The 27,692-nt window shown below is 46.3% G+C and overlaps 3 protein-coding genes; 2 read left to right on the top strand and 1 right to left on the bottom strand.

Moving 5' to 3' along the window:
• Positions 1-7,797: 7,797 nt before the first annotated feature.
• On the top strand, positions 7,798-8,760 carry CHC_T00009010001 (Cyclin-dependent kinase B2-1, CDKB2-1). Its single transcript, XM_005711798.1, has one exon. The coding sequence runs from the start codon at positions 7,798-7,800 to the stop codon at positions 8,758-8,760; it is 963 nt and encodes a 320-aa protein (XP_005711855.1).
• Positions 8,761-10,585: 1,825 nt separating this feature from the next.
• On the bottom strand, positions 10,586-11,239 carry CHC_T00001414001 (hypothetical protein). The gene has a single exon (XM_005711799.1). The coding sequence runs from the start codon at positions 11,237-11,239 to the stop codon at positions 10,586-10,588; it is 654 nt and encodes a 217-aa protein (XP_005711856.1).
• Positions 11,240-20,002: 8,763 nt separating this feature from the next.
• On the top strand, positions 20,003-21,873 carry CHC_T00001415001 (hypothetical protein). XM_005711800.1 is given in 2 exon segments: positions 20,003-21,637; positions 21,638-21,873. The coding sequence occupies 1 exon segment, from the start codon at positions 20,003-20,005 to the stop codon at positions 21,635-21,637; it is 1,635 nt and encodes a 544-aa protein (XP_005711857.1). The 3' UTR covers positions 21,638-21,873.
• Positions 21,874-27,692: the final 5,819 nt, after the last annotated feature.

Below are 27,692 nucleotides of genomic sequence, written 5' to 3' on the forward strand. Positions count from 1 at the left end.
CTGATTGCCCGCAAAGAAGATGGAGGGCACGTTCAGAGGAGCGCACCCGACCCCCATGTCATAGAAAATGATTCAGGCTCAAAGGAAACTGGCTCTGTGGAAGTTAGAGCTCATGCAGAAGTTTCTACAGTAGTCGACGCACCCTGTCGACACTGTTCATTGCTAAAACTTTCTGCGCAAACAGCGAAGAAATTCAGCCCAAGAATGAACCCCGGATACGACCAGCGAGATGTATTTCTTCTTGACTCGGGTGCATCAGACCACATGGTTCTGCGTAAGGACTTGCTGCGCGGATGTGAAAAGATCGCTCCTAGAGACATCGTATTGGGAGATGCAAAAAGGGTCTTTGCTACCCATCGCGGTTCATTGGTACTGAAGACGAGACTCAGTTTTGGAAATGATTACTATGAACGTTTAGTTGGCCTGGATGACGTTCTTTATGTCCTTTCCTTGCATACAAATCTTATTTCCTGCTCAAAACTGTGTGAAAATGGATATAGAGTTAACTTCGGCCGGTACATGTGCAATGGCATATTGGATGGCACGATGCAGTTTCAAGGACGCAAATATCAGGGAATCTACCAAATTATCGGACAGCCGATCTTGCCAGGAATTCAGTCGGCTTCGGTTGCCACTTCGTACTGGTCGCAGGAAAATGATGATGGTGATAACGATCCACCGGGTCTGGGTGGGGCACCTAGTTCCAGCTGCTATTCAGTTATGAAACGATGGCATGCACGTCTTGGACATGCGAACACAGAGAGCATCAAGAAGTTAATTCGATGGGATGCAGTCACCGGAATGAGCGCAAGGCCGAATCACAGCCGCCGAGGAGATTGCGACAGTTGTGTGAAAGGAAAACAGGCAAGGGAGACACTGAGAACGAACTATTCAAGGTCTCAGGAACCTGGTGCAGTGATACACACGGATGTGTGTGGCCCAATGTCTGTATCTTCCTTTTCTGGCTGCAATTATTACGTGTCATTCATTGATGAGTACACGGGATACATTAGCATTTTCCCAATCATGCGCAAGAGCGATGTACTCGACAAGTTCAAGCCCGTTCACCTGTGGATGGAGCGTAAGTTCAAATGCACTTTGAAACGAGTGCACAGTGATCGCGGAGGGAGTACATTGCACTACGATCTTACCTTGAACATAAAGCTATCGAACACACCATGTCACCATCCTACTCCCCCAATCAGAACGGCATTGCCGAGCGGGCAAATCGCACAATCGTCGAGTGTGCGAGAACGATGTTAGAACATGCGGGGCTTCCGCGTACGTTCTGGGCAGAGGCGGTGGTCCACGCTTCCAAGATTCGGAATCATTTCTTCGCGCCGCGACAAAATGATGTCACATCCCTAGAGCTCATGACCAGTCAGAAACCAGATGTCAGTTACTTCCGAACTTTTGGATGCCTTGGTTGCCATCACATTCCGAAGGAACTACGCAGCAAACTTGACTCCAAGTCAGAGCTTGGAATTGTTGTGGGCTGTTTTGCAAACAGTCACTATAAGTTATGGATTCCAGCTCGTAACGTTGCAGTACTTTCCAGGGACGTGACCATTGTGGAAGACACGTTTCCGGCTCGGGAAGGGAAAGCCCATCCTGACAACCATGGTTTGCTATTCGATGGTGAAGAAGGGAAACGGAACACGCGGCACCGCTACCTGCCGGTGACATGATGAAGAACCTCCTCAGCGAAAACGACAATGAATCCATCTCTCAGCCGCATATCGAAAAGGAAATTGTTACTCAGCCCGACGACGAGCAACGAGAACTCTTGACGTACTTCCCTCCTACTCCTGAAAGTACCACCGAGAAACGTAATACAACACCTCATGAAGCTCATCATGATGCTCATGACACTCGCGAAGGTCGATACCCCAAGCAGGAACATCATCCTCCCTCCTACTGCAAGCCAGGATCAGCAAATGTTGCCAAGACGTTCGCAACCCTGTCCAAGAGGCTTCCAAATCCATCAACTTTAGAGGAAGCACTAGCTCAGCCGGATGGGGAAGACTGGAAGGAAGCTATAGCCTCCGAAATGGAATCACTAGCGGAACACGGAACGTGGGAGGCTGTGTCGCGACCGAGAGGAGCCAAAGTACTGTCGACCAAGTTCGTATTCCTTCGAAAATACGACGAGTACGGGTCAGTGGTCCGACACAAGGCAAGACTTGTTGTCCGGGGCTTTCAGCAAGGCGATATTGATCAAACGTTTGCTCCAGTGGTAGACTTCATAACTGTTCGTACATGCCTTGCCATTGAAATGAAAAGGGGCTACGTGGTCGAACAGCTTGATATACGAACAGCTTTCTTGCACGGGGTGATTGATGGAGAAGTGTATGTCACCCCACCCAATGGTTTAGACATTTGTCAGCACAACGAAGTTCTTAAATTGCATCGGGGACTGTATGGTCTCAAGCAAGCTCCCAGACTGTGGCACGAAAAATGGGATTCAGTGATGGCCGATGTTGGATTTACAAAACTGGTCTCGGACGATTGTGTTTATCGGCGCGGAAATGTCTGGCTACTATTGTACGTCGACAACATCATCATGATCGGTGCGAGTGATAAGGCTGTAAGGGACGTCAAGACAGAATTGATGCCTCACTTGGATGTACAGGACCTGGGTACTTTAAAATCCTTTCTTGGCGTGCTCTTCGTTCGTGACGAGTTCGGAGCATGGCTCAGCCAACAAAACTACATCTCTCAAGTACTGGAAAGGTTTGGCATGCAGGGATGCAAACCAGTAACCACACCGATGACTACTGCGTTTGTCAACGAAGCCTCCGAGAATGGACCACTCCGCGAGAAGTCAAAGTATCAGAAGTTAATAGGCTGTCTTCTATTCATCTCGACGAGAACTCGTCCTGACATTTCATTGTCCGTCTCGCTCCTTTGTATATACGCCTCGCAACCGACCACCATACACTGGAGCTATCTAAAAAGGATACTGAGATATCTTAACGGGACTAAGAGATTTGCGTTGAAGATTCACGGACAAGACGAGGCGACACTACTTGCATTTTGCGATTCCAACTGGGCTGGTGATCCCCTAGATCGCAAGTCCACTACTGGGGTAGTACTGCGAGTTGGACTTACGACAGTTGCATGGCGAACATAGAAACAGAAGTCGGTCGCGCTTTCCACAACCGAAGCTGAGTTCATGGCACTCAGCGAAGGACTCAAGCTTGTACTTTGGCTGCGATCTTTGTTAGATGAACTGGACTGCGCACAGATGGACCCAACCGTAATCAAGGAAGACAACCAGGGAGCAGTTACTTGGGGGCAAAAAGGCGTGAGACATGCCAAGCATGTTTCCATCCGGAAGAATTTTGTCAAGGAGAACGTCCAGAAGGGCTCTATTCGGCTCGAGTACTGTGCAACGACATGACGGCTGACGTATTGACAAAGCCGCTTCTGCGTTTGGCATTCGATAAGCATCGCGATGACTTAGGTGTACTTGATCTGTCCGCTCCTGCAGCAAGAGGAAGCTTTGATGTCGGTGCTCTGGTCGCGCACTTCAACGAACACACCACGTAAAGTGAGTAAGTGGTGAGGTATTTGAATTGGCACATCAATACTGTACTGATGTGAAATAATCTCGTTAGCACTCGATTGAGTAAGGAGATTAGCGGCTACCGTGTCTATTATACTGATGTGTATTTTATAGTGATTTACTTCTCTGAATTGAGTGGTGCAGAATCAGTCCCTGTCAAGTTGTCGTTCTGCATCACCGCTCAGCACATACTGACCTTGAGTTTTGACAGATTTATTGAGTCCTTAGTATGTACTTAAATGCTTCTATCCGAATAAACTACGAGTGTAGAAGAAGACACTCTCATCTTACTGTTCAATTCCACTTTCAACAAGCACCCTGTTCAAACCCACGACCAAAGCAGTGGTTTCATCCCCATAGCCCTGAAGATAGGATTTCAATAATAACCGTTACTGAGCTGCTTCTTTCCAAAATTGTTTAAAGAGTTAAAACGACAAAAGACTTGATGAGAGAAAATATGTGATTTATTTTTGCTACTATACCTGTATAACGCCCACTCACAGCACAAAACGCCAAAACTAGTACTCAAATATATCTTCTCGACCATTAAGGCTTACCATCATCCAGGTCGTAGATACACATGGAAAATGGTATTCGTTTTGTTTGTTAAAAAGACCATTAAGCTTGCTTTGAAGCATCCCCACAGAGTACTATAAAAGCAAGTGCCCTGGTGGGAAAGGCCTGACCACAACTTTCTAACGCCTTCTGGAGAGAATAACTTCATAAACTCTGGAACAGAAAAATGTCTAGTCCAAGTTCACGACTCTCTGATGGAAAACCAGTTATTGTAAAGAAACAGGAGCCCTCAACAAATGTTTTAGGACATATGATACGTGAAGTAGCGGCCGATCGTGCAGAACAGAAAAAGCAATCAGAACAGGTTCGAGAGAAAGCCAAAATTCTTGATTCGAAAGCACGAACTTATGAGGTTGAAAGTCGTGTATTGAGACAACGAATTGGAGACGTATGCGATCGTTTGGAACTTCTGGAGCGAGAAGGTATCAAAAATGACAGAAAAAAAATCGGAAGGCCTGAAGACAAGAAATGGAATGAGGGATTGAGCCCGGCAGTGAGATGCATTCATCCAATCGATGGAAAATGGAAGATCACCGGCGAGCTCGGAACGAAACATTCAATATCAGTGTATGAGGCAGTGGACATTTTCTCTGGGCATGTCGTCGCAGTTGAACTGAAAGAACGCAACTCCACAAATTCGACCACTGAAAGTGAGACTGAGCTATGCAGACGTCTACAGGAAACGTATGACGATATGGGATTATCACGAAAAGCTCCTGCAACATATTATCAAGGAAGCATAGGCAGTCGCTTCTGTTTAGTGAAGGAGAGATTCGGTCCGTCTTTATCAAAGCTAATGAACACCAACCACGGTGGTCTGCCTGTGAGAACAGTAGTGCACATTGGTTTTCAAGTTCTCTATCAGATAGAGGCGCTTCATAGTATTGAAATTGTGCACAGTGCGATCAGTCCTGACAACATAGTCTGTGGATTGAACCACCCTGGCACTTGGAACCTTATTGACATAGATTCGTGCAGCTCTATGAAAGAAGTACCAGGACTTGGAGATTCGCTTGCGGAATCGGAGAGTCATCGTACGAATTATGCGCCAGTTGCTGCCCACCGAGGGAAGGCTTGTGGCAAGTCATCAGACATAGAGTCTTTGTCGTACGTGCTTTTGGATTTAATAACAGGTACGCTGCCGTGGAAGGAGATTTCGGTTCCTCAAACACCTATGGGCCAAAGCAAGATTCTAAAAGCCAAAGAAAATCTCCTATCCAACCAGTACATGACGAAAGTCCCAAGGGAACTGCGTAAGTTTTGCAGAGAAGCTTGCATTCCTAGCACTGAAACACCTTCATATGCAGGACTGAGGAAGTTTTTAGGAGATCTTAGCACGCGGTGGTACGGCCAGTAGTCGATAAGAAGAATTGTGTAGGGAACATAAATGATTTGACGAAAAATCCTCTGGGAATGATTTATTTCCTCCAAGCCAGGATTCCCCCTGCACGCATTTTTTAAGTATTTTGCGGGCAAGCGTGTTTTGGAAGTCGCCATTTCTAGCGGGACTTTGAAGAGAAACAAAGAAGCGATGGTCCTGCAGTTGCGATACTGTTGTACGTTTCCTGTGTATTCCCACATGATTTTCTTACGCAGCGCTGGATCACTGGAAAACGTGATTCGAAGCTAGATTGAGTTAAGTGGTGCGGCAGGCACTTACAGCAATGTAGTGTGCTTGTGGTGGCGTGGAACTCATATTGAAAAAGGAATGAAGCAAAGTTCTAAACGGCTTTGAATGCATCATGCCTCTTCCACAGTCAAGCTGTTGTTGAAGTCGATTCCACGTTGCAGAGCCCAGAGCAACTCGGGTCGGCTCGAAAAAAAGTTCTCAAAGAGTGCGTCGAATGGTTTATATTATGTGAGTAGTGCATGATGATACGATGGAAATAAAGGGGAGAGACTTTCAAATGTAATATTGCGCGCTCAAGATGAGGATCTTCATGTTGTATATGAAGAGCAACCCACAACTGGAATGAACAGTGGGTGGCGGGAGGATTACAGCTGAGTGCCAATTAGAATAGAAAATAGTTCAGCTATGGATTGAAGCGGGAGATAGATTGTGTATCGTGGACATGCATGTCCTAGACAAGGTCGGCCCTCGCAAACATAACCCAACAAAAATTATACCTCTGGCCCGCTTTTTTTGGAGTTTAATCTTTTTTATAATGAGAATTTAAAAAACTTTAATACAATCAGAATGCTGTAATAACGATCTTGTCTTCAGCTCCCGGCTTCAAATGTCAAATGTCTTTGAAGACAGGATCGTTATTTGTGGCTGAAGTCAGCTCCCGTCTCCAAATGTTGTGGAGTGCGTAGATACCTCTTCGTGTCCAATTACAACTAGAAAAGAAAATCGGCATCAAGATCTCCTTTTTGCGGTGCAGTACCATGCAAGTCGAGGTATGTTGAGCTTTCCGCCGTCGCCTTCTGTGCACCCTTTGCGGCAGCATTTTGGCATGTGCATACAGAAGTCTAGAATTGTACTTGTCACCGAACTGAGATTTTCATAACGAGTTGTTCCTGTTGACAACATGGCAGCTATACATTTAGAATATGAGTGTCCGAAAGAGGAGAAGTGTGACATGATGGTAAAGAGTGCTGCCGGTCTGACTCACCTTTAACCAAGTGTGGCAGACACCCTTTTCCTTTTCAATTACCACCCACCAAGCAATGTTGCCCATAGAATGGATCACAGGCCGGGCTCTGAGGCACAAGACATGTTGGCTAGGACACTGTCCGAATATTCCAAGGGCGAACGAACGCGTAACCACTATACACGAGTGACAGAGACAGGCTTCGCAGCCAGCGCCAACAGATCGTTATGAAAGACCTTAAGCCTTCCCGGTCCGGTAGAGCGGGGTATCCTTCTTCCAACTATAGAATTTTTGTGCCCACCCGGACACGGCTTTCCGCATTGCGAAACAGAACGTGAGTTTACTCCGACATACTGCTTATTGGTAGAATTTTTGAATAAATACATTTCAGAAACCCACTTTGCCCATGAGCCCCTATGAAACGTCTCGTCAACGCCTCAGACGGTTGATTGCCCGTCCATCACTGGTTTCATATCTCTAACCATATTTCAGGAATATTAGAGCGAGGAATATTTTAATATGTTTTAAAACATCTCAACTTTTTGATTACAGCATAGAACGAGACGGGATGTCAGTCTTTTACAACCACTCCTCCATTGGTGAAAGTAAATAACTTCGATTCACCATAAGAAGGACGCTTTTAACCTTTTGTTTACCTTATGCGGCTGTGTAGACTACCTATACAGTACCATATATGGTCGTACCCTGTCTAGAATATATAAAAGGACCAGAATTGGTCACGATCAAGTATGTCGTTTGTCTGGCGCTCTTAATTAAACGGTTCTACTCACAACTGTTTATGGCGGTCCTTAGCCATTTTGGAATTATTCTCAATTTGACGACGGGCAAGGGTCCCTCTAATCTGTAACGGCAATGCAATCTGTGCTTTCCAACAGACTTGGGCTTGTTACGGTGCTGACTTTCCTCAGAATAGAGTCACCCCTTCCGACAACTAAAACGTATTTATAGCATATCCGCAACGTAGCCTCTTTCAAACCTGTCTCTTATGTACAACTCTGCTTCAGTTCATTTCTTCATTTAACTACATATATCGCAGAAATGGAGAACATTCAGCTAAATAATATTGAGTTCATTTCAAAGATAGGGCAGGGCTCCTATGCAAGCGTATATCATGCAAAATTAAAGACTTCAGGACGTGGACTAGCCGTAAAGCTAATTCCATCGACAGGCAGGGGCAAGGACCTCTCTGCCCTGCGGGAGATAAAGTACGATACCATCCTTCCTGACCATTACCATCTTGCAAAATTGGAGGCTAAATTCACTAATGTACCCCAAGCAAATGGAAGTAAGGTGCACTGCCTCGTATATGACCTGATGGAATGTGACTTAAGTTTTTTTATTCGATCGTATCAGTCAAATGGCCTTCTAATAGAGCCCTTTCAAGTTAGGGACCTCATGTGGCAGTTGGTACTAGCAGTAGAAGTTATTCATCATCATAATGTCATGCATCGAGACCTCAAACCGGAAAACCTTTTATTGAACTCTGTGGTTAATCCGCGTCTGAAGATGACGGACTTTGGTATCGCAGGGGAAATAGTGAGCAGCGAGGCGGGCCGTTCTTCAGAAGTGGCCGCGTTAGCATACAGAGCGCCTGAGCTCCTTTTAGGGTGTACACAATATGGAGGTGAAATTGACATGTGGTCTGTGGGCTGTATTTTCGCGGAGCTTATTTCAGGGGAGCATTTATTCGGAATTGTTAATCCTGACAATGCGTTAGATGAAGTATTCAAAATAGTCGGAACACCCACAATGGTGTCCTGGCCAGAGGCTGCGTTTCTGCCCAAGTGGCCAGGCATTGTGGAAGAGCATCCCGTTAATTTTCCCGAGCAACTGCACCGATGTGGGCCACTCGCTTTCGATCTCCTGACATCACTGCTCACTCCGAACCCACGAAATCGGATCACTGCTATAGAGGCCATGAACCATGTGTATTTTGCTCCTTGCCATATTGAATTCTACAAGAGCGTGAATTTGCCCGGATGTCGAACAATAATGGATTAAGTGAATGGAAAGGCCTGCGTGGTTCAAAGAGCCGGTGATTAACAGTAAAAATTGCGTTAACCGTATTGAAAGGAGCAGCGCCTCTCAAGATAATGACTGTTTGGGCAAGGATGTTTCATTGCTTCTGTGTTGATCTGTGTTCTTGCGACTTCCAGAAGCTAAAATAGGAATCATTACCAGGCGCCTAAGGGATGGACACTATTCTATGCTTATTAGATGCAAGACAAATGGAATGACCTGTGTATTACTCGATCCATCAATTTTTAGAACATTTGAAGTTGAAATATATAATATTTAAAATGACATTTTGCACAACATAATCGTTTCAGCGAACATGCCCAAAATACTCAAAGGAGCAAGAACATCGATATCATGTCTGTTTCTTGTTCTCCATAGCCGCACTGTGAAGTACTCATTGACGACGGCAAGCTCCATGACGGGGCAGCGTCTTCTGCGTGATCACTACGGCCGCCGATGAAGCGGCGAGGGAGGAGGTGGAACTCGGGCGCACCGACGAAGCCCGACAAGAGACTGCTCGGCCTTCTATTCGCGTTTCTGCTTGGTCGGAGGCGGCCCGCCATTACAACTATCTGGCGAAGCGAAACAGAAAGCCGTTGCCCGGGTGAGACATCATCCCAAGCCGGCGCCTTCGTTTCGCTGATGGGCGCGCGTGCGACGACGTAGATTATGGGTAGTGTTGGGCTCTCTGCGGGATGTTGGCCCGCGAATGACTCTTCCCTCACACTACTGAACGTTACTTCTATGCTACCTTGGGACCCCACACACCCATCGTAGCGGCGGAGAAAAGGAAAGGAAAACGTAACAACTTTACCGCAGCTGCTATTTAACGGCCCCGTCATGACCACACGTCTCTGCTCCTGCCCTGCGGACAGTTCGCCATCCCCGGCTCGTGTCAAAAATTTACTGCACCTTACATAAAACCGCATAATGAACCATAACATCTCCTCACTCCCACAACGCCCGTAAACTGCCTGCCGCATTCAGGATCAGCCGCCAAGTCCTTTCCCCTTCACCGCATCGATGTAATGAGCTTCAAGTGATCGGCAGTGTTGCTGCGATGGGGCCAGGTGCCGTGGGAATTATTTCAAGCTGAAAAGGAGATTGTTCCGGCACTTCCCCCTCACGTATTGCCTTTTTTTCTTCTGAATAACACAACATACTGCTGGTCACTTACGCGTAGGGTACGTACGTCTGCGTAGCAATACCACTGACAGCTCCGCGCCGACTACCGCGCCGACTCGATGTCCCTACTGTGCCTTACCGGTACATCTTGCAGTGCACCGCAATACAGTTGTTGCAGTTGATATTGCAGTTTCGATATATAGTTAACTCAACTTTTTCTCCTGTCAGCATTTAAGTACTTTGAAGTGGTGTGATGACTGTGATACACGAGGCCGATTGTTGTGTATCGAAGCTTTACATAGGGGCCGGATCCACGGAGGCGACGGAAGTCGCATGCATACCAGGCCGCGCGGAAGAAATTCGGACAGAGGACGGCTGTGTTGGAGGCTGGATGATTCTATTCGAAGGATCTCACTACGGTGATAAAAATAAGTCTGCTTCCATGGTTTTCTTTCGCCGCGTTTTCAGTTTGTTCCTTTTCCTTTGAATCGATGTTCCGTCCGGTCCGCTTTCTCTCTCACAAAAGTTAAAAGTGTAGAAAGGACCATAAATTTATTTAACCGCAATTTTTTTATTCCTCTCTTAGAGCACTCTGTCTCATGTCCAATACAGCATGTTGTAAGCCCTTGTGTCTCATAGATTCACCCTGACGAGAACGACAGTGTGTCCCCCTTTTAATCTTCTAGAAGGTTAGACCTTGCTCAAACGCGAGGGCCAACTCATTTGCACCCTCATGCCATCTCACGTATTCTTGTCCCATTTCTTTCAAAAAACCAATCAAGGATTCATAGGGAGGGTCTGAGGTGGGTTCCATGCTCATAATTACCTCGACAAACTTGTAGAAAGCGCGCGGAGCTTTTCTCATCATTTCTGTCTCAAGAATCCTTGATTTCATCGATATCCACAAATTCCTATGTTCTGGAGTGAGAGCATCTAGATGGAGCCAAGGCAGTGTACCTTCCATAAGATGAAGAAGAACATATGCAAGAGATTCCAGATCGTCCCTTCTGCATGGCGTACACCCCATGTGCGCGTGAACGGAGCTGTAACATCCCACAGGCCAGGAAGCGAATTTGTAGAGGAAAGGAAGGTGTCCTTTCTTTTCAAGATATAGGCGGCTATTCCCAAAATCTATGATACCCCAACCCTGAAAAGCAGGCGACATGGCCACAATATTAGATGGTGTGATATTACAATGCACAATTCCAAGGCCGTGCAAGTCTTTGAGACGGAGAATCACTTGAATGCCAACATTGATGATGTCTCGCATTGCTATTCCGTCTAAGTGCGACTTTTGAACACAACTGAGCGATGGCCCCAGACGATCCATAACCATGACGTTCTGCATTTCGAATCTACCAACATAATAAACCCGCGGATATCTGTCTCTGTGCTGGGATCGGGGCGCAATGGAGTTTAGTTGGCGGTAAACCGACTGCTCTGCATATAAGCGTGCCACAGAAAACTTTTCTTTCAGAATCTTAACAACAACAACTTGCCCGATGACAACATCTGTGGCCTGACACACGTAGCTCTCCGATCCTTCGCCAATGAGTTCCGTAATTCTATACATTTCGTTCACAAGGGGCAAAGCACGGGCCTCGTGCGCGAAGTTTTCACGGTCCTCCAACATTTCTAGAAATGACTTAGTTCGCAGTAGTTGCGCTCTTGCTTGAAATAATCTTAAACGTTTTATCTCAACATCCGCAGCGAGATGGGTTCGACGGATAGTAGATTCGCGAATTTTCCTGTTAGTGTAGTCCCGCCTCTTTCGAAATTTGTTGATGGCTGATTTCTTTTGTTCGTTCAGGCTTTTGAACTTGCGAACAAGCAAAGAGGCGATTCTAACCGGGCTATTAATGTCTTCATGGCGTTCGGGATTGTGTCCACGATTAATGAAGGATTTCTTGCCGTATTGCATTTTGGAATGAGGCTGCGGCTGCTCCGAATGATCTGAAGAGAGGAAGAAGATTTCTGAGGGTCTTGTAGAGGAGAGTTACAGGCTTCCGATGGCACGATTGAACTTGCTTAAGTACTGGTGAAGCCAGGCTCACATGCATTGGAAGAAGGTTTTGGCGTCCATTCAAAACAACAGAATGCCTAAAAGCGGGAGATGCAATTTTAAACCTCCACCGAGGGTCTGCGACGACGACCATTGTTTCAACCTATTAAACAAGTAGTGAGTCCTAAAACAGTGACACATTTCATAGCAACTAGCCTTAATTCAGCTGTTGCACATTTTTGTCCGTTTGTGTACCAGGAGGGTTTCTAATGGACCTTCTTGCTGCCTTACATGAGATCGGCCTTTTCGAGAATTAAATTGCGTATTGTTCTTCGCCAATTTTGAAGTTCAAGTTGGACATCTTTTCCTGGGTGTATCTGCGGTCGGTAATTACACCTTGTAAAATGCTGGGATGGCGGTTTTGAATAAATGGTGGCGACGATGTTTAAAAATACCGGCTGGATCTAATAATTTGTGTTTTAGGTTTCGAAGGCAAAACTAAATTCTTAGCATTTTTGGATCCTTATTTACCTGCTATTTTTACACCAAAGACATACGTTTCCAGACATGCTCATAAAATGTTTCCTTGTCAGACCTCCAAACTGTGATGGGCGAATCTCACTCTGATGTGATATGTCTCGGCGCAGTTCTCCATTTCAGCTGCAGGGGTGTATCCTTTCGAATCAATTTAGCAAATGGAAGTGTACTGTACAGACAGGCAGTTGCAAGGCTCCATAGACGGAAAGGGCCGAGATGCCAGGAAAAGGGTACCCTTATTAGTACTGTAGTAGCAGCAGCAGCAGTAGTAGTAGCAGTAATAGTGAATAGTTGTTGTGATTCTTTGGGAATCATGCACGGCGGGTAAACTTGGCAGTCTGTGGAGACAGGGCACCGAAACACCACCGTTTCCAAACGAGCCGAGCTTACCTGGGCTTAATAGTCTTCCTCTGCTGTGCTTGCCCAGAGGGAGTCCGTTGAAGCGCCTAGTGTCAAGTCCAGCTTCTCAATTTCTCCCTCATGCCCTTCTCGTTTGCTTGCCAACAACCCATTCGCCACCCATGCCTGAGCAATTTCTGGAGAAGATATGGGTTCCAACACATGTCGTAAGCATATAACCGCTAAAAAGACTGCGCCGGTCAAGATTGATAACGACGCCCAATTGATCTTTCTTGACGTCTCTCGCCACAGTACTGACATTTGGGGAAAAATATTTCCAGACCCCAAGAAAAGATCGTAACGGGTAGCGGGGGATGTAGTAACCTTGGATGAGCCTTTCAGGAATGAATCAATCAATCGGAAAGCAGCTACCCCTTGTGGTATCACTCCCCGAACCTTTGTAGTATACTTTGATGAGGCTACCCGAAAAAACCTTTCTGCACCATTGACTTGGAGGACATTGATCTCCTGACCCTTTTCCACATCAAATTGAAACTCTAGAGATTGTAGTCGTTTTAAATTCATACTCGTATCATTAGTTTCTCTTGCATAATACGAAAAAAGATATGCGACAATTTCCTTGTGAACGTAGTCCACGCGAATCCCTTCCCTTGTAGCATGTCGTCCTCGAGATCCCAGTAAACGAACCTTTCTGTCATCCCCGCTATAGTACACACGAGTAAGGTATAAAACTGTCACATCTCCGATTGAAATGAGATGCTCGGTACCATATGCATGCACTTCTGACGCTAGAGTTATATCCACCAAATCGTCGGTCGTTTCAAAGCCAGTGTCCCATTGTTCAAGTGCAGAATGGTTAGAAATAAGGCATGCTTGCAAAGAGGTCTGACCTTGTTCAATTTTCAGCCTAGGGTTGGACGCAGTCAATCGAATGCTCGTGCAAGTCCTCCTTGTTGCAACCCTACCTTTCTCCGACACTTCCTTCCGATCAGGAATGAAATGCTGTCCGAAAGAGAATGAGACTGCGTCATTCGTGACGTCAACAAGATGGGGAGTGCTGAAAACCAAAACGTCGATTTGCAAACCGAGGGAAAACGCAAGCACAGAAAAGGAGAGAGCTACGAGACGAAAATTGATATGTGGTCGACTTTTCCCTTTCTTGAAGAGCTGCCCTTGCAAAATATGATGAAATTTAAATTCGCGAACAAGTTGACAGAACTGTCTGATAGAGAAGCTGGCTGTGCTCAACTTTCCATCGCGAGATCGGAGCAAAATAGTTGTGAGCATGCTCTCGATCAGCAGCACAAGAAAGAGAGAGAGGACTGCCAGAATTAGGTCATCTCTCGAAGTTAGATCTCCTGAAAACCTTCCTGTGGCGCGCGATCCGAGAGGAAGCGTCTCTGAAAGCATAGAACACGAGTTTTTCCCGTCTTTATAGACGTCTTGCGGTCGAAATGCCACTGGCTTGATGGCAGAGATATTGACAAAAAAATATTCTATGCCAGAAGCATCGGTAGTCGCGTTAAAGAGTGCCTGGCTGCCTTTTTTCATTTGGATGAAAAACTGTGAGAGAGTTGGGGCGAGGCGGAATTAACGGCCGGACGATTGCAATGGATGTCATTGCGGCGAGCATTGCGAAGGGTGTTGCGGGGGTAGTGAATGAGTTCAAGTACGAAATTCGAGGCAAGCATATCGAAATTCGCTGATGTTGATGCTACGGGCCGGCGCCTAAAATGACAATGCTAGCTAGTAGTTGGACACAGAAGTGATTCGATCATTCGAAGCCTCATTGTGAACAAGGCCTGTACTGTCATTGAAAATACAGTGATCGCTAAAAATGAGAGTAGAGAGAAATGACGCGATGAGGGGCAAGGCTGGACTGCAAGGTTACAGTATATTGCACAGTTTGGTATTGATCTGGCCTGGTGGTTTTCTCTTGTGAGGGTCTTTGACAGCATGTTGCATGTGTTATCTGTTGCGGAAGAGAGAGAGGGATACGGATGCTATCGAAGGAGCGCAGTCGTTGGGTCACTTTGACGTGTTCTGCGAAAGGGTTGCACGTGCGCTGCTCCTCTTTGCAAGTCCGGCAGGACGAGGGAAATAGAGGAGGGGGCCGAAGGGAGGACTGAATCGTAAAAGAAAGTGTAGACGGGCGAGAAAACTGACAAATTTCGCGAGAAAAATCTCAGAATTCAAATGCACCGTCAAGGTTGGGATTCGCAGAATAATGATTTCATTTTGAACGACCTCCAATGTTGACATTGACAGCTGACATCAGCTGTCTGTCAGACCGCACAAGGCAGTCTGTCCCGCAGGGAACAGACTTATAACCAACGAGCGACAACGAGTAAACGAGGAGTCATCGGTCTCTTGTTCACACACTGTCAAGAAGTAGAAAACAATGTTCTTTTGCATAGCACTGTTACCTGGCGTGTTACCGCACTGAGCAGTCATTCTGACGTTAACTTTAGTCGACGGTGCAGACAGCAGCACACTGTGCTGCACGTGAGGACTCTGCGCGTGAGGACTCTGCGCGTGACTACGACACAGGGACGCGGAGGAAGGCGCCTTCTATCCAATGCGAAAAGGGCGCCTTGTATCGAGGGAGAGCAAGCCCCTTTTGTCTCCTGGCTACGTTCTTCTACAGCATTTCAGAGATCACAAGCTACTCAGTGCTGTACCGCGACTTCAGTACTATTGTACTAAAATGGAGCTCCGAGCACTTCAGTACTATTGTACTAAAATGGAGCTCCGAGAAACCCTGACCTGCAAATTAGTCGTGTACAGTAGATACATGAAGTCCAAACCTAACTTAGTGCAAACCTCGAGATGGCTAACTCCGGTGGTTCCAGCACTAACCTTAGCGCCACAGACATCCGAAAAGGGCAGCGAGGATCGACAACAAGGCATATTTGTTGACTGCCTCGCGTCGCGGCGCCTGCGGCGGCACGCAATGATGAACGTAGACGATCAACATGATCGACAACAGTGGTGTGTACAATGCCTTTGTAAATCAGAAGTGATGTTTATTTGATTATTCATTGTGACAGAGAAAACCAGTGTGCAACAAACAATTAGGAAGGCGTAAAGTGCCATATAGTCTTGTATGATGTGCCTCTGCAAGAGAACGGTGTTCCTAAAAAGAATGGCTGAAAATATCCACATTTTAGCAGTGAATCGCCCATGGATGGTTCCCATTCTGCTGCAATCCGATGGGATCGCTCGCTATCTGTGCGGAGGCGGACACGCGAGGCACTGTAACGCCGAGAGTTCGTGGGAGAGAGATGCGGCCCTGGCCCGTCTTCCAAGAAGTAACCTTACCATCTAGACCATCATCGAGCTTGCCGCTACATGTTAGACAGCCATTTATGGTTATGAAGAAGTAACCTTACCATCTAGATGATGGTCTAGATGGTAAGGTTACTTCTTCACAAACGCTGGCAAAGTACCCCCCGTGCGGGATCGCTCTTGACAATTAATAGATGACATCGGCAGTCACTTACTTAAGATAACAGCGAGCTGAGACCGGTACTGTACTTTTTTGTGAATTAATTGAAGGATTATTTTGCAATACTCTTTCTCGCAGTGTGGTATTTCATAAATGTGGAAAGGTTTGCTTACAAATGCAGTGTGCTCGTGTTATCACATAAAGAACTTGCACGGGGAGATGGCGGGTGGAAGGTCCGATTGAAAAATGCATCATGAGCACTCAGCAGTGGACAAAAAAAAAAAAAAAGGTTCCTGCACATGAAAGTCACCCAAAAAAAACTTTGTCAAGATACCACGTGTAACTCTCCTCAGAAATAATTTTGGGCGAGGTGAGCATTCGACGAATATGGGCAAATCATTCCATTGCGTGCGGCTACACTGTACACGGCCTCTTGTCCGCATGGGCCGTACGTCCTGTCTTGTTCTTAACGAGCTCCGCTACTCTGTTCTTTTTACACCATCCATGACGCGCAAGTATGGAAATGTCTTGCCGCGTGCACAACAATCAGAGATTGAAAAGCTTCAGTATCTTACAACAATGCGATACGGCAGAAGATATTCATTTGCTGACCCGCTCTCCGCACAGCCCTCACAGTGTCTTGGAAGACGGGCCAGGGCCGCATCTCTCTCCCACGAACTCTCGGCGTTACAGTGCCTCGCGTGTCCGCCTCCGCACAGATAGCGAGCGATCCCATCGGATTGCAGCAGAATGGGAACCATCCATGGGCGATTCACTGCTAAAATGTGGATATTTTCAGCCATTCTTTTTAGGAACACCGTTCTCTTGCAGAGGCACATCATACAAGACTATATGGCACTTTACGCCTTCCTAATTGTTTGTTGCACACTGGTTTTCTCTGTCACAATGAATAATCAAATAAACATCATTTCTGATTTACAAAGGCATTATACACACCACTGTTGTCGATCATGTTGATCGTCTACGTTCATCATTGCGTGCCGCCGCAGACGCCGCGACGCAAGGCAGTCAACAAATATGCCTTGTTGTCAATCCTCGCTGCCCTTTTCGGATGTCTGTGGCGCTAAGGTTAGTGCTGGAACCACCGGAGTTAGCCACCTCGAGCCAAAAGGACCACAACTGGTTGTGGTGCGTACAAGGAACTCGGGGAGAGGGGCGGTGGCTCAAGGGAGCGGGCGTCGCAGGGGAGCGGGCGTCGCAGGGGAGCGGACGTCGCAGGGGCGCTCGGGTTCCAACACCGAAACAGAGTATTGCTACTACTGTACTGGCATGCACCCCCGGAACCAGACGGCGCCCCGTTGTGCATACTGTATCTACTGTAGTTTCCCTACTGCAGTAGGGAAACTACAGTAGATACAGTAAATCGGGGCCGGCCTGTGGCCTTATTTCGGGTCAATCAGTCTCGATTGAGGCAGTCTCGATTGAAGCAGTCTCAACTGTTGGAGATACAACTACGACCGACAGAATGTATCAACTATGGCATGCATCGCTACAGAGAATTGTAGTTTAAGGTAATCTGGATTCATCTAGAAAAGATGATCCACTACGGAAATTGGTGACTGGTTAGAAAGCTGTGCTACATTGCTGGATGAATAACCCAGGCATTTGTACCACATCTGCATTTCTACAAGATCGGACCTTTGGTCTTATGTCTGACGTTATGGATGAAACTGGGAACTGTTCTAGATAATATTGAGTAGACTGTTTCTACGACCACAAAGAACCATCCTATACGACACTTAAAATTAGTATACAGTAAATAGTACTGCAGTCCGTGGACCCGAAGAGATAAAAGTATCGATCATCTTAACCATCTCCTCATATATTTCCAAACATCAACACTCCATCCCGTTGATTATAAAACTATTGGTATCCTGGCATTCCTGGCATGGCGGTTACCGCTACCCAGGTTTTGAATTTTGAGGAGCGAGACTAGGAAACGGAAGTACAGTAACGGTACAGTATGTGCGCATATCGTAGTTTAGGAAGACTCGTCGAGGGGGTCTGGATTTTGTTTCTGTCTCACGAGATACTCTTTAGCTGTTCGGACCCGTGAAAAACTGTGTAACTGAATTTCTCCTTTTTGTTGACTTTCTCCCTTGATACTGTAGCGGAGAGACAGATTAGGAGGAAATACCTTTCCAAACGATTTTTGAAAAAAAACAAAACAAAAAAAAACACATTTCGCAGCCTGCCAATTTTTATCGTTCTCCTGCACGCGGTTTTGTTGGTACTCGACAGCAGCTACATCCGGGAAGCTCGCAGTGATGCTCAGAACCCACAGAGACTCCCCCTGATGTAGTTCATGTCCGTATCCTGTCCTGTATCTGGAGGGAAAGTCCTGAGCGGAAGACGGCTCAAAGTACAATTTGCGATTAGCTGAAGCTCGGCTATATGATCGAATACGGTAAGCAAGCACAAAACAAGCACAACATGACTCACTGTTTCTGTGCGGTGGGCTCCCCCTTCCAAGACATATGGGCGATCGACGAGCTTCCAGTGACAAAAAAGTGGAAGAGATGACAGTTCTTCTAAACAGATTGGCTGCATTCGTAATGTACTAAATTGCTTTCCATAGCGCTGCACCCAATCTACTGTATCTACAGTAGCTTCGAGCGCTACAATTTGTAGCCTACTTGAAAAAATGATTCCCATTAAAACAATGTCTCGAGCTATTGGAGGACTTCATGGATTGTATTGGAGACAAGGACGGCAACAATGCTCCGAAGAAAAGATGTGCGGTTCCGTTTACAATGCCCATCTGCAAAAGGGGTGCCGTGCAACGCGTTTCTATTTCAACTTAGACGAGAGCAGATATCCATGTTTGAGTGAATTTCTGTCTGTATCCAGCACCTGCTGCCAATGGAATAGAAAACAGAGAAGTTAGCGGTGCTTGGTCGTGCCCCTAGGAGTCGCAGGCAAATCTCAAGAGCTGTTCATTGGTACATGTTTGTGACACGCAATCCTTAGAGAGGCCCTCTATACAAAGGGTGCATATACCGTACTGGGAATATCCAATTTGACGTAGGACAGAGTGTCGAGGGCCGTGTTGGTCACGTCTGAATGGCGGAAAACTGATAACTGTAAGACAGCAAGGAGAGCACCCTCCGCGCAGCCTACCAATGAGACGACTTGGCAGTCATCTAGTACCACGAGAGTCACCGCACTCATGTGATGAGATTTTGTCATGGCAATCATCGGCCCCCTTCTCAGGCCTTGCTTTTTGACACCACCCCCTTCGCTTACAAATTTACACCTTCTGCCCGAACCCGCGATTTCATTAAATCAAGTTTTTGCGCGCAATTGCGCGCAAAAACTGCCAGATAATGCTGCAAAATGAAAAAATCACCACTTCGGCCTTCTTCAGGCGACCCACCGATAATCGCGATCAACCATCGAAATCGAGATCCCCCATGCCTTCCTAGGGTCCCTGTAGCCCATCTCCATCATGGCGATGTAACGTGTAAGTCGTGGCTACCATTGTCTGAAGTCGTTTCTTCATGAAGAATCATGAAGTTTCTCAGTTTCTGCATGAATAAACAAGCAAAAAGCAAAAATGAAAAAACAACCCGAAATCGCGGGCCCGAACTCACCAACACTCGATGACGCCCTGATTTAATGCAACACTCCACCGCGACCCTCAACTGCAGATTCCGATCCCTTCTTCCTCGGCATGATCACCTGCTCTCAGCTCTCACCCGCAATCCGCCCCACAACGCCTCCAACGCACTATGTCCGCCGACTCTAAGCTCGCCAAGTTTGTCGAGCTCTTCGATGAGACGGGCTTGCCGTACTTCGCCGCCAACGTCCTCTCCATCAAGGAAAAGCACCGCCCCACCACTGTGTTCGAGAAAACAGACAACATGTGCTCCTTTCTCTCTGAGACTCTTGTCATCCGCCCCCGCGCCACGGGCACTTTTTCGGGCGACCTTACCTCGAGAGATGACTTGATTCTCGCCGCCCTCTCCTTGTTTCTCGTCTTGCTCATCGAAAGCATACTCACCACCATCTTGCTCAGGACTTCCAGTGGCACGGTTAACAACACCCGATTTTCCATCAAACAGTTTGTTCAGCTGTGCCGGGAGTTTCGCTTTCACTATGCCTTCAGAGGGCACCGCCGGGAGAAAGGGAAGCGGAAAAGCGGAATCAATTTTCCACTGCTGATTGCTTCTGTTTTCATTCTCTTCTTCTCAGCCGGTCTCCAAATCTTCGTCCTATATCTTACAACTCCTATGCTGGTCGACGTCACCAATGAGACTGTATCCTTGTCCCATTCGCAAAATGAAAATCCCAGCTGGGATGAAATCATGCAGAGGGGACCTATGGGCACGAAGAGACCATGCACAGCCCTCACTTTGGTTTCCTTGTATAGCCAAGAATTAGAACAAGGCTCAACCCAAATCAGCCCATGTCTTGTATCTAGCTTACCGCAAGAGACGGGTTCCGAAGCTCGTTTCGAAACGGTCACCGACCCCGTCAATCTCACCTTCGCATCTCAAGTTCATGACTATGGTACTGAGCATTCCCTGACCATTGGTGACCGGAGCGTCACATTCTTTTCCCGCGTACATTACAGACTGGGGGACGATAAACCCCGTCTCATGAAAACTCGGGGTCAATTATTCGTAAGGGACGAAGAAATTGTTAAGCACCTCCACAAGCAATATGTTGCATATCTTTTCACGGCTTACCAAAGGGAGACGGAAGACAATTCAACAATCAACCTACAAAAGCTAAACAAACTGAAATTCAAATTTTCCGCCAAGAATGGCGAAGACGTGAATATTGTTCAAATTAATACTCGTCAAAGGTTTGTGCGCGTCTCCTCAACGGTATTCACTACTACAGTTGAGGCAGTTCTTCCGCGTGGCATGCCGGCCTTTCGCATGGCAGACATGACTCTCAAGGCCTCAGCAGCAGTCACTACCGCTGCCCCTGACACGCGCGATCTCATAATGGGCTCTGCAAATACATTTGCTCTTACGGCTGTGATGTGGCGCGAGACGGCGAGGACGCTCAACTGGGCCACACTACTCATCACCTGCGGAGTGGCGCTCTTCTTTCTCACTATCATGCGTATTTTTCTGAAGCCGACTGCATCAGCAGAAATTGCAGCCGTGTGGATGTCGACTGCTATGTTGTCTGCCGCTCAGAAACATGATGGTCCAGAAGAAGTTGACACGGTAGAACTGTCCATGCACACGTCATTCTCCGCGGATTTCGGAGGGCTCTCTTCCAGTTTCGAAGAAGGTGTCTCCTCGAATTTCGGAGAAGGCGCACAGTCGAGTTACGAGGAAGGTATCTCCTCAGGTGTCGGAGAAGAATTCATCTCAGGCTCCGGTGGCGTTGCCTCACGTCGTTCTTGAACAGACTCGGAAGTCGTGTCGTGTACAACAACGAGTAACATCGAAGAGAAAGTGACCAGCGGTGGTCAGCTGGCATTGACGATAGGGCAAGCTATTCTAATTTTTAGTTAAAATGTTCATATTTTTAGGCAAAACTTGTACAGTGCCAAGCTAGCAGTTTCACAATAGAGAAAAGTCGCAAAGACGCGGGCACAGGCGAACGAGCCAATAATATGCCTAGAAAACGCCCCGCATACTACAGGTATACGCACGATTTGTACTCACTGGACGCCGACGATGACGCTGTCAAAGCTCTAACTACACATAAGTTGGATTGTACGCGCGCGCATTTTTGCATTTGTGCGATACACATTTAACCTAGCATGGGGTCGCCCGTCCGAGAAAACGGCGCGTTCTTTGTGCACAAAGCGCCGTTTGCGACTTATAAAATCCCGATTTGGTGAACACAATTTGCGATTTTAGGATTTCAGGAGGCGCCCAGTGCCTATCGAGAAGAACATATATATTGCTCTCCAGCAACAAACTCGTTTGTGGCCATAGGCTTCAGTATTCTTTGATCGATGAAATAAGGACGCTTTCGTTGCTACGTCGGATTTCAAAGTAATGCATACGAGAGAAGCGTTTATTCACAAGCAAGGGTCGTCTGAGAAACTCATCCTATGCATTAGTGTAGCAGGTCGAAGGAAGTGTACCTTATGTCTCATGCCCTAATGCAGGCACATTTTAGCGAAATGTAAATGCTGGAAGGTAACTACGGGTGAATTGGGCAATCTTTGCCTAATTCATGGAGTTGCTATCCGAAGATGAAACCACCTCATCGTCGAACGAGTTGTCAATTACGTCATTTAGCAAGCTCTTCAACTCATTGTATGGAGGAGTGTCGACTGAAATTGATCTCTCGAGAACTGCGAAATATCTTTTCATTTCTTGTGGAACACCACTGAAAAATGATGACTCTCCGAGGGCAACAGCTCTCTTCAACAGCATACAAAGATTGTTGTCCACTGAATTTTCTTTGTCTTCCTCCATCCAAGGAAGCGTTCCTTTCAACAAGTATAGCAGTACGTATCCAAGGGATTCTAAATCACTCAGTCTGCAATGAGAGTACCCCTCGTGTGCTTTCCGAGGTGCAAAGTGCAGAGTGCCACGAAATTCATATCCTCGCTCCACGATGACTGAGCCAGTGTCAGCGTCTCGAACTGCGCAGCTTAAATCGAAATCAGTGAGATGCCATGCACCATCTCCTCGCACTCCTGACAGGATGTTTGCCGGTTTTACGTCGCAGTGCAAAACATTTATGCTGTGCAAGACCTCGATTCTTCTCAGGATCTCAATTCCTATTTTCATTACAGCACTGACAGGCATCCTTCCACAGAATGAATAATGCAGGTCATGGAGAGAGGGCCCTAAGCGCTCCATCACCAAAACCTCATATATTCCGTAGCGTCCAAAATGATGTACTTTTGGAAAATCTAGTGTCGCACCGACTGATTCGGACAGTTTTTCAAGCTCCTCATAAATCGAAAATTCAGCTCCAGTGGTTGGTATCTGACTAGTATCCTTTCCCAGCTTTGCGGCAACTACTTCCCCAGTAAATAGGTCTATAGCCTCACAGACGTACGCCGAGCCCCCTTCTCCCAAAACTCCCGTGATCTGCCATTGATTTTTGATGGGTCCAAGTCGTGACACATAACTTTCAAAGCTTTCTTGAGGTTTCTTCTTGTTTTCGTATCGCTCCAGGGGTACCATCAAGAGTTGAGCAGCCTGTCTAATCTCAAAGGCTTTCAAGTCTTTCGTCTTCTCTTCAAGCATTTCGGAAAGTAGTCGATACGTCTCCCTCGCTTCCTGCAATCTGGCTTCAGCTTTCTCATAATCTTCATCAGCGTCACCTTCAGCCGCTAGTAGTATTCCTCCAAACTCTGAGCAGTTCACATCATTAACGTAACTTTCTTCGTAAACTCTAGCTACATCTTTCGCAGTATGAGATCTGTCTTCCTGCATAGCCATGTTTTCTTACCCACGGTTCTAAGCTCCAGATGTATTTGGAGATGAGTGTTTGGTATTTGTGAGAATTCCTTGCTGCTTTTGCAATCACTTGAGAGAACCATTTATACAGAATTGAGTTGGCAACGAAATAATAACGGGAACGATAGGCTAATACGTTTATAAATTTGTTCTCCCTTTTGGGTCTCAAAATCAGAGCGACATAATAATATTTAAGCGAGTGTTGCGACCGCTCTTGTAACCGCAGTTCAGACGAATATGCCATATGCGTAAACGAACAGGAAATGAACGGACGTGTCGTCCAGTAACAACAGAAAAAACTGCTCGCATAGATGACCATTTAAAGAGTCAAAATACTCCCTACGAAACTCGCCTTGTCTTGTACCATTGTTTCCAGTCGCCCTTAAATGCACGCAGCACGATTTTTCAAACATTCTTTCTGTGGAAAAAAAAGATTTGATATTTCATTTTATTTCTTTTCAACTTTGATGGCTGCGGTTTCATTTTTCTTTGGTAGATCGACTCGTTTTAACTTTTTTTTCTAAAGTTGGAACCGAATAGAAAGCCCTCAATGCAACGTTTCTATGCTACTGGCATAAAATTAGCTCTTAGGAAAATGCTTACTGTAAGTGGATCTTTTCTTTTGAACACCTTTATATGCATCAACGAGTTGGCTTTCACCTATAATCGACAAGCAAATGCTTCACCGGTGGTGATGGCCTTCTGGTTTCATAAAACATAAGTGAAATCGCCAGTTTGGTTGTCTAGAAAAAATAAAATAACTTTTGTCCTCATATGAGGACGAACGGTCTGATAGACACTAGAGCCGATTCTCCTGACCCCTTGACCTCCCCACATGCTACTTTTCGTTTCATTGCAATGAAACCATCTGTGCCTGGTGGCCTAACTTTTCTTCAGCTACAAAAACCTTCGAACCGGAGCCATCATCATCTACTTCCAAAGATAAACTACTTTTTTGCCATTGCGCGAACGCATCACCCTGCAGGACCGTACCCGATCAGTCTTCTTTATGGCACACTTGCGCCTGTGGGTATCTTCATTCATGTCCTCCAGGTTCATTACGCACTGACCCCAAACACATCACTTGCTTTTTTGCCCACCGAGACAGACTTTTGAAATGTCATACAAATTGCCAGCGATTGGTAGATCTATCATCGAACTGGTCCAAGAAAGCCTCTCCGAGGGCGACGCTATGGGCCACTTCATGCTTACTGTTTTGTGCTGTCCCCACATGATTCTGAACACGTCGAGCTTATCGAAAGGCTCCTTGTTTACACCATCAATGGCGCGCAGTCAAGAGACATTGCGAGATTATACCTATTTGCTTCTTTCCTACCGCAAGTGCAGCGTTGCTCATGCGTTGCAACATTAGAAGTGAAGCAACCACGACGTTTCTTCGATACCCGAAAAGGAATTTCTATGTAAACGTAGATACTGTATGTACATTACTTCTCTCAAGGCTTAAACATCACACGCGTGATTAAATTAACCACAATCACGCCCACACCTCTTCCCCCCTCCAATCTTTGCTTCTAGCTAAGTCGGCTTTCCATACTATTTCGTAATTTTGATCATACTAGTCACTACCGTCGTTTTGAGATTCTGAGCAAACGTGCTTTTCTCAGCCGGTACCAGTTCACTGCTGCCTCCAAATTGTTTAAAACCACTTTCCAGGAGAAGTGCAAAATATATCAATTTTCTGTCGGCATCTTGGATAAAAAGGATTATCTGGTCAGTTCCTGACAACGCCAAAAAGTATAACGTCCTACTAAACGTACTAAGGTTTGATGCATTCGTTTTTGAGTCAAGAAAGGTGAAAGGAATATTTTATGAATGAAAACAAACAAGAATACCTATCTCGGGGCACCTATCACTCCCTCATGTCTCGTACTTTTTCGAAAGCCACGGTTTCGGCGACAAGGTTCTGAATAACTGGACCGTAAATAACAATTTCCTTCCCTCGCAAGATTGCCTCGTTGAGAATATTTGATCCATTTACCCACGTTTTATGCGGATGCTTCAAGTCTGCACTCTCGCTGCATTCTGCTTGATTTTCTGGGGGTGGAATGGAATCAGCACCATAAGAAGTAGTTGCGAACATGTTTTCGGAACCTGTCCGAAGCGAGTTTCCACATTCTTTGCAAGTTCCTGCGTGAAGCGGGTCTTCTTTCCTAATGAAACTCACGCTTGGGTCTGTGGGTTTCAAACCACTGTGTCCAGATATTGCTTTGCATGGTATAGAAGAAGGACTGGAGAATGAATCGGTCGATTCGGCTGGTGTGCTTTCTTTTGATTGTGACTCATAAAGTACATGAACCGGTGGAATTATGTGCTCATCCTGTGGGTTATCCGCCTTGGAAGTGACAGACGCATCGAAGAGATGATTTCCGTCCAATACTGATTTCTTCTCAAAGAAGTCTTTTGCTTGGATGCCAAATGGCATGTGTAGACAAGCCGTGCCTTCCGATTGCGTCGAATCCTTTTTTCGGGGTTGAAGAGATATCTCTATGGGTGAGCTGATGTCTTCTGGTGAGGCTGGTAATGGAGGATCGCTTTTGCCCTCTAAAGAAGAATTCAAACGCACGGGCAGGACTTCCATATTGAAGTTGCCAAGCTCTCGTAGAATGCTTTCATCGCTACTCTCTGAAATACATGGGGCGGAAGCCTGTAGCAAATCCTCCTGCGTAGGGAGCCAGATCGGCGGCTTTCCAATATTTGCAGGTGGGTATGACCATAAGCCTTGCACTGGCTCTGAAAGTTTTGTCTGAGCATCGAGTTCCGGAGAAAACGTTTTCTGGCACTTTCCATCATAGGGGCATGGTTGGCTTCTGTCATGATCTTGAGGATGAACTGCAAAGCGAGCCTGATTAACACAATCGACGTTAGAAGGTGTCGTTTTTCCATGAGCACGGTTTTTGGCAATGGTGCTCAAGGGAATGCGGAGTTTCAATGGAGGACTACAGGATGGATAGTCCTTGAAGGTCCCTGAGTCTTCCGAATTGTCTCTCCGTGAGGTCTTCCGGAAAGGCAGCCGAGGAAGGCGTCTGACATGGGAACGCATTCTTCGGCCTTCGCCTGCATTGCGATGCAATAGGTTCTTTGTGCGAATCTTTTGCCTGAGAGATGGAAATGTCATAGCGCAAAACTTTTTGTAGTATGGACGGTGTAAGGGTGAGGTTAAATATAGGTGATGTCGTAGTTTGCTGTTTCGAAAATCGAGATGAGCTTCTTTATACTTTAATACCGGGCGAGTAGCAAAGAAAAGATCCGACGTTTTTGAAACAAAAACGGGCTTTCTGGGCAAGTTAATGATTTGTCCTGACTGCAAGACAGTTTTAAAACAAACGCTTGGAAAGGGGGACTTGAGGAGAAACGGTTGCCTTTACATTTGGATTCACAAATGATTCTTCCAACTTGTCGGGATAAGCAGAACAACCGTTACGAATGAAGCGAGAAGAATATTTGTCTATTGGATTCTATCGATCAGCTGCTATATGCTGGGTAACAACGTGGTTTGTTAAGAATAAATTTTGAACCAGTGCTCCCCTTTCATGGAGAGGGCGCAGGGCGCAATGAATTAGATAAAATATCCGTTACTTCAATAAAAAAAACAAAAACAAAAGCGCAATGTGTTAAGGAGCGAACGGACGTGGGTGCGTTAGTGAAATGAGAGCCGGAGAGTCTATCGCAGAAGCCATGAGGCCCTTTCAAAAGCTTTTGTAAGGTTTTCTACGAATGTTCTAGAGTCTCTCACCTTACTGGAAGCACAAATGTTCACCCAGCGAAGCCTGTGGGACAAGTTGGGGTCGATGTCACCAAGGATATATCATGAATCGTTATCTGCGACATGCTGTGCAGCACGAGTGGTTATTTCAAACTCTTTATGCAAAATTTGCAAAAACTCTAATTTTTTAGAAATGAACAAGAGCCACGTGACAAACGCCTCATTCCTCTCTATCTCATGTCGGGCTCATGACTACATCAGTTCTGCATTTGTGCCTCAGTACCCACCATTGCTCTCCAGCGACTG

This window comes from Chondrus crispus, genomic scaffold, assembly GCF_000350225.1.
Source record: "Chondrus crispus Stackhouse genomic scaffold, scaffold_1, whole genome shotgun sequence".
Taxonomy (NCBI): Eukaryota; Rhodophyta; class Florideophyceae; order Gigartinales; family Gigartinaceae; genus Chondrus; species Chondrus crispus.

Bases quoted from the DNA above. Each gene is read 5' to 3' on its own strand.
- CHC_T00009010001 (XM_005711798.1), top strand. From the start codon at position 7,798: ATGGAGAACATTCAGCTAAATAATATTGAGTTCATTTCAAAGATAGGG.
- CHC_T00001415001 (XM_005711800.1), top strand. From the start codon at position 20,003: ATGTCCGCCGACTCTAAGCTCGCCAAGTTTGTCGAGCTCTTCGATGAG.
- CHC_T00001414001 (XM_005711799.1), bottom strand. From the start codon at position 11,239: ATGGTTATGGATCGTCTGGGGCCATCGCTCAGTTGTGTTCAAAAGTCG.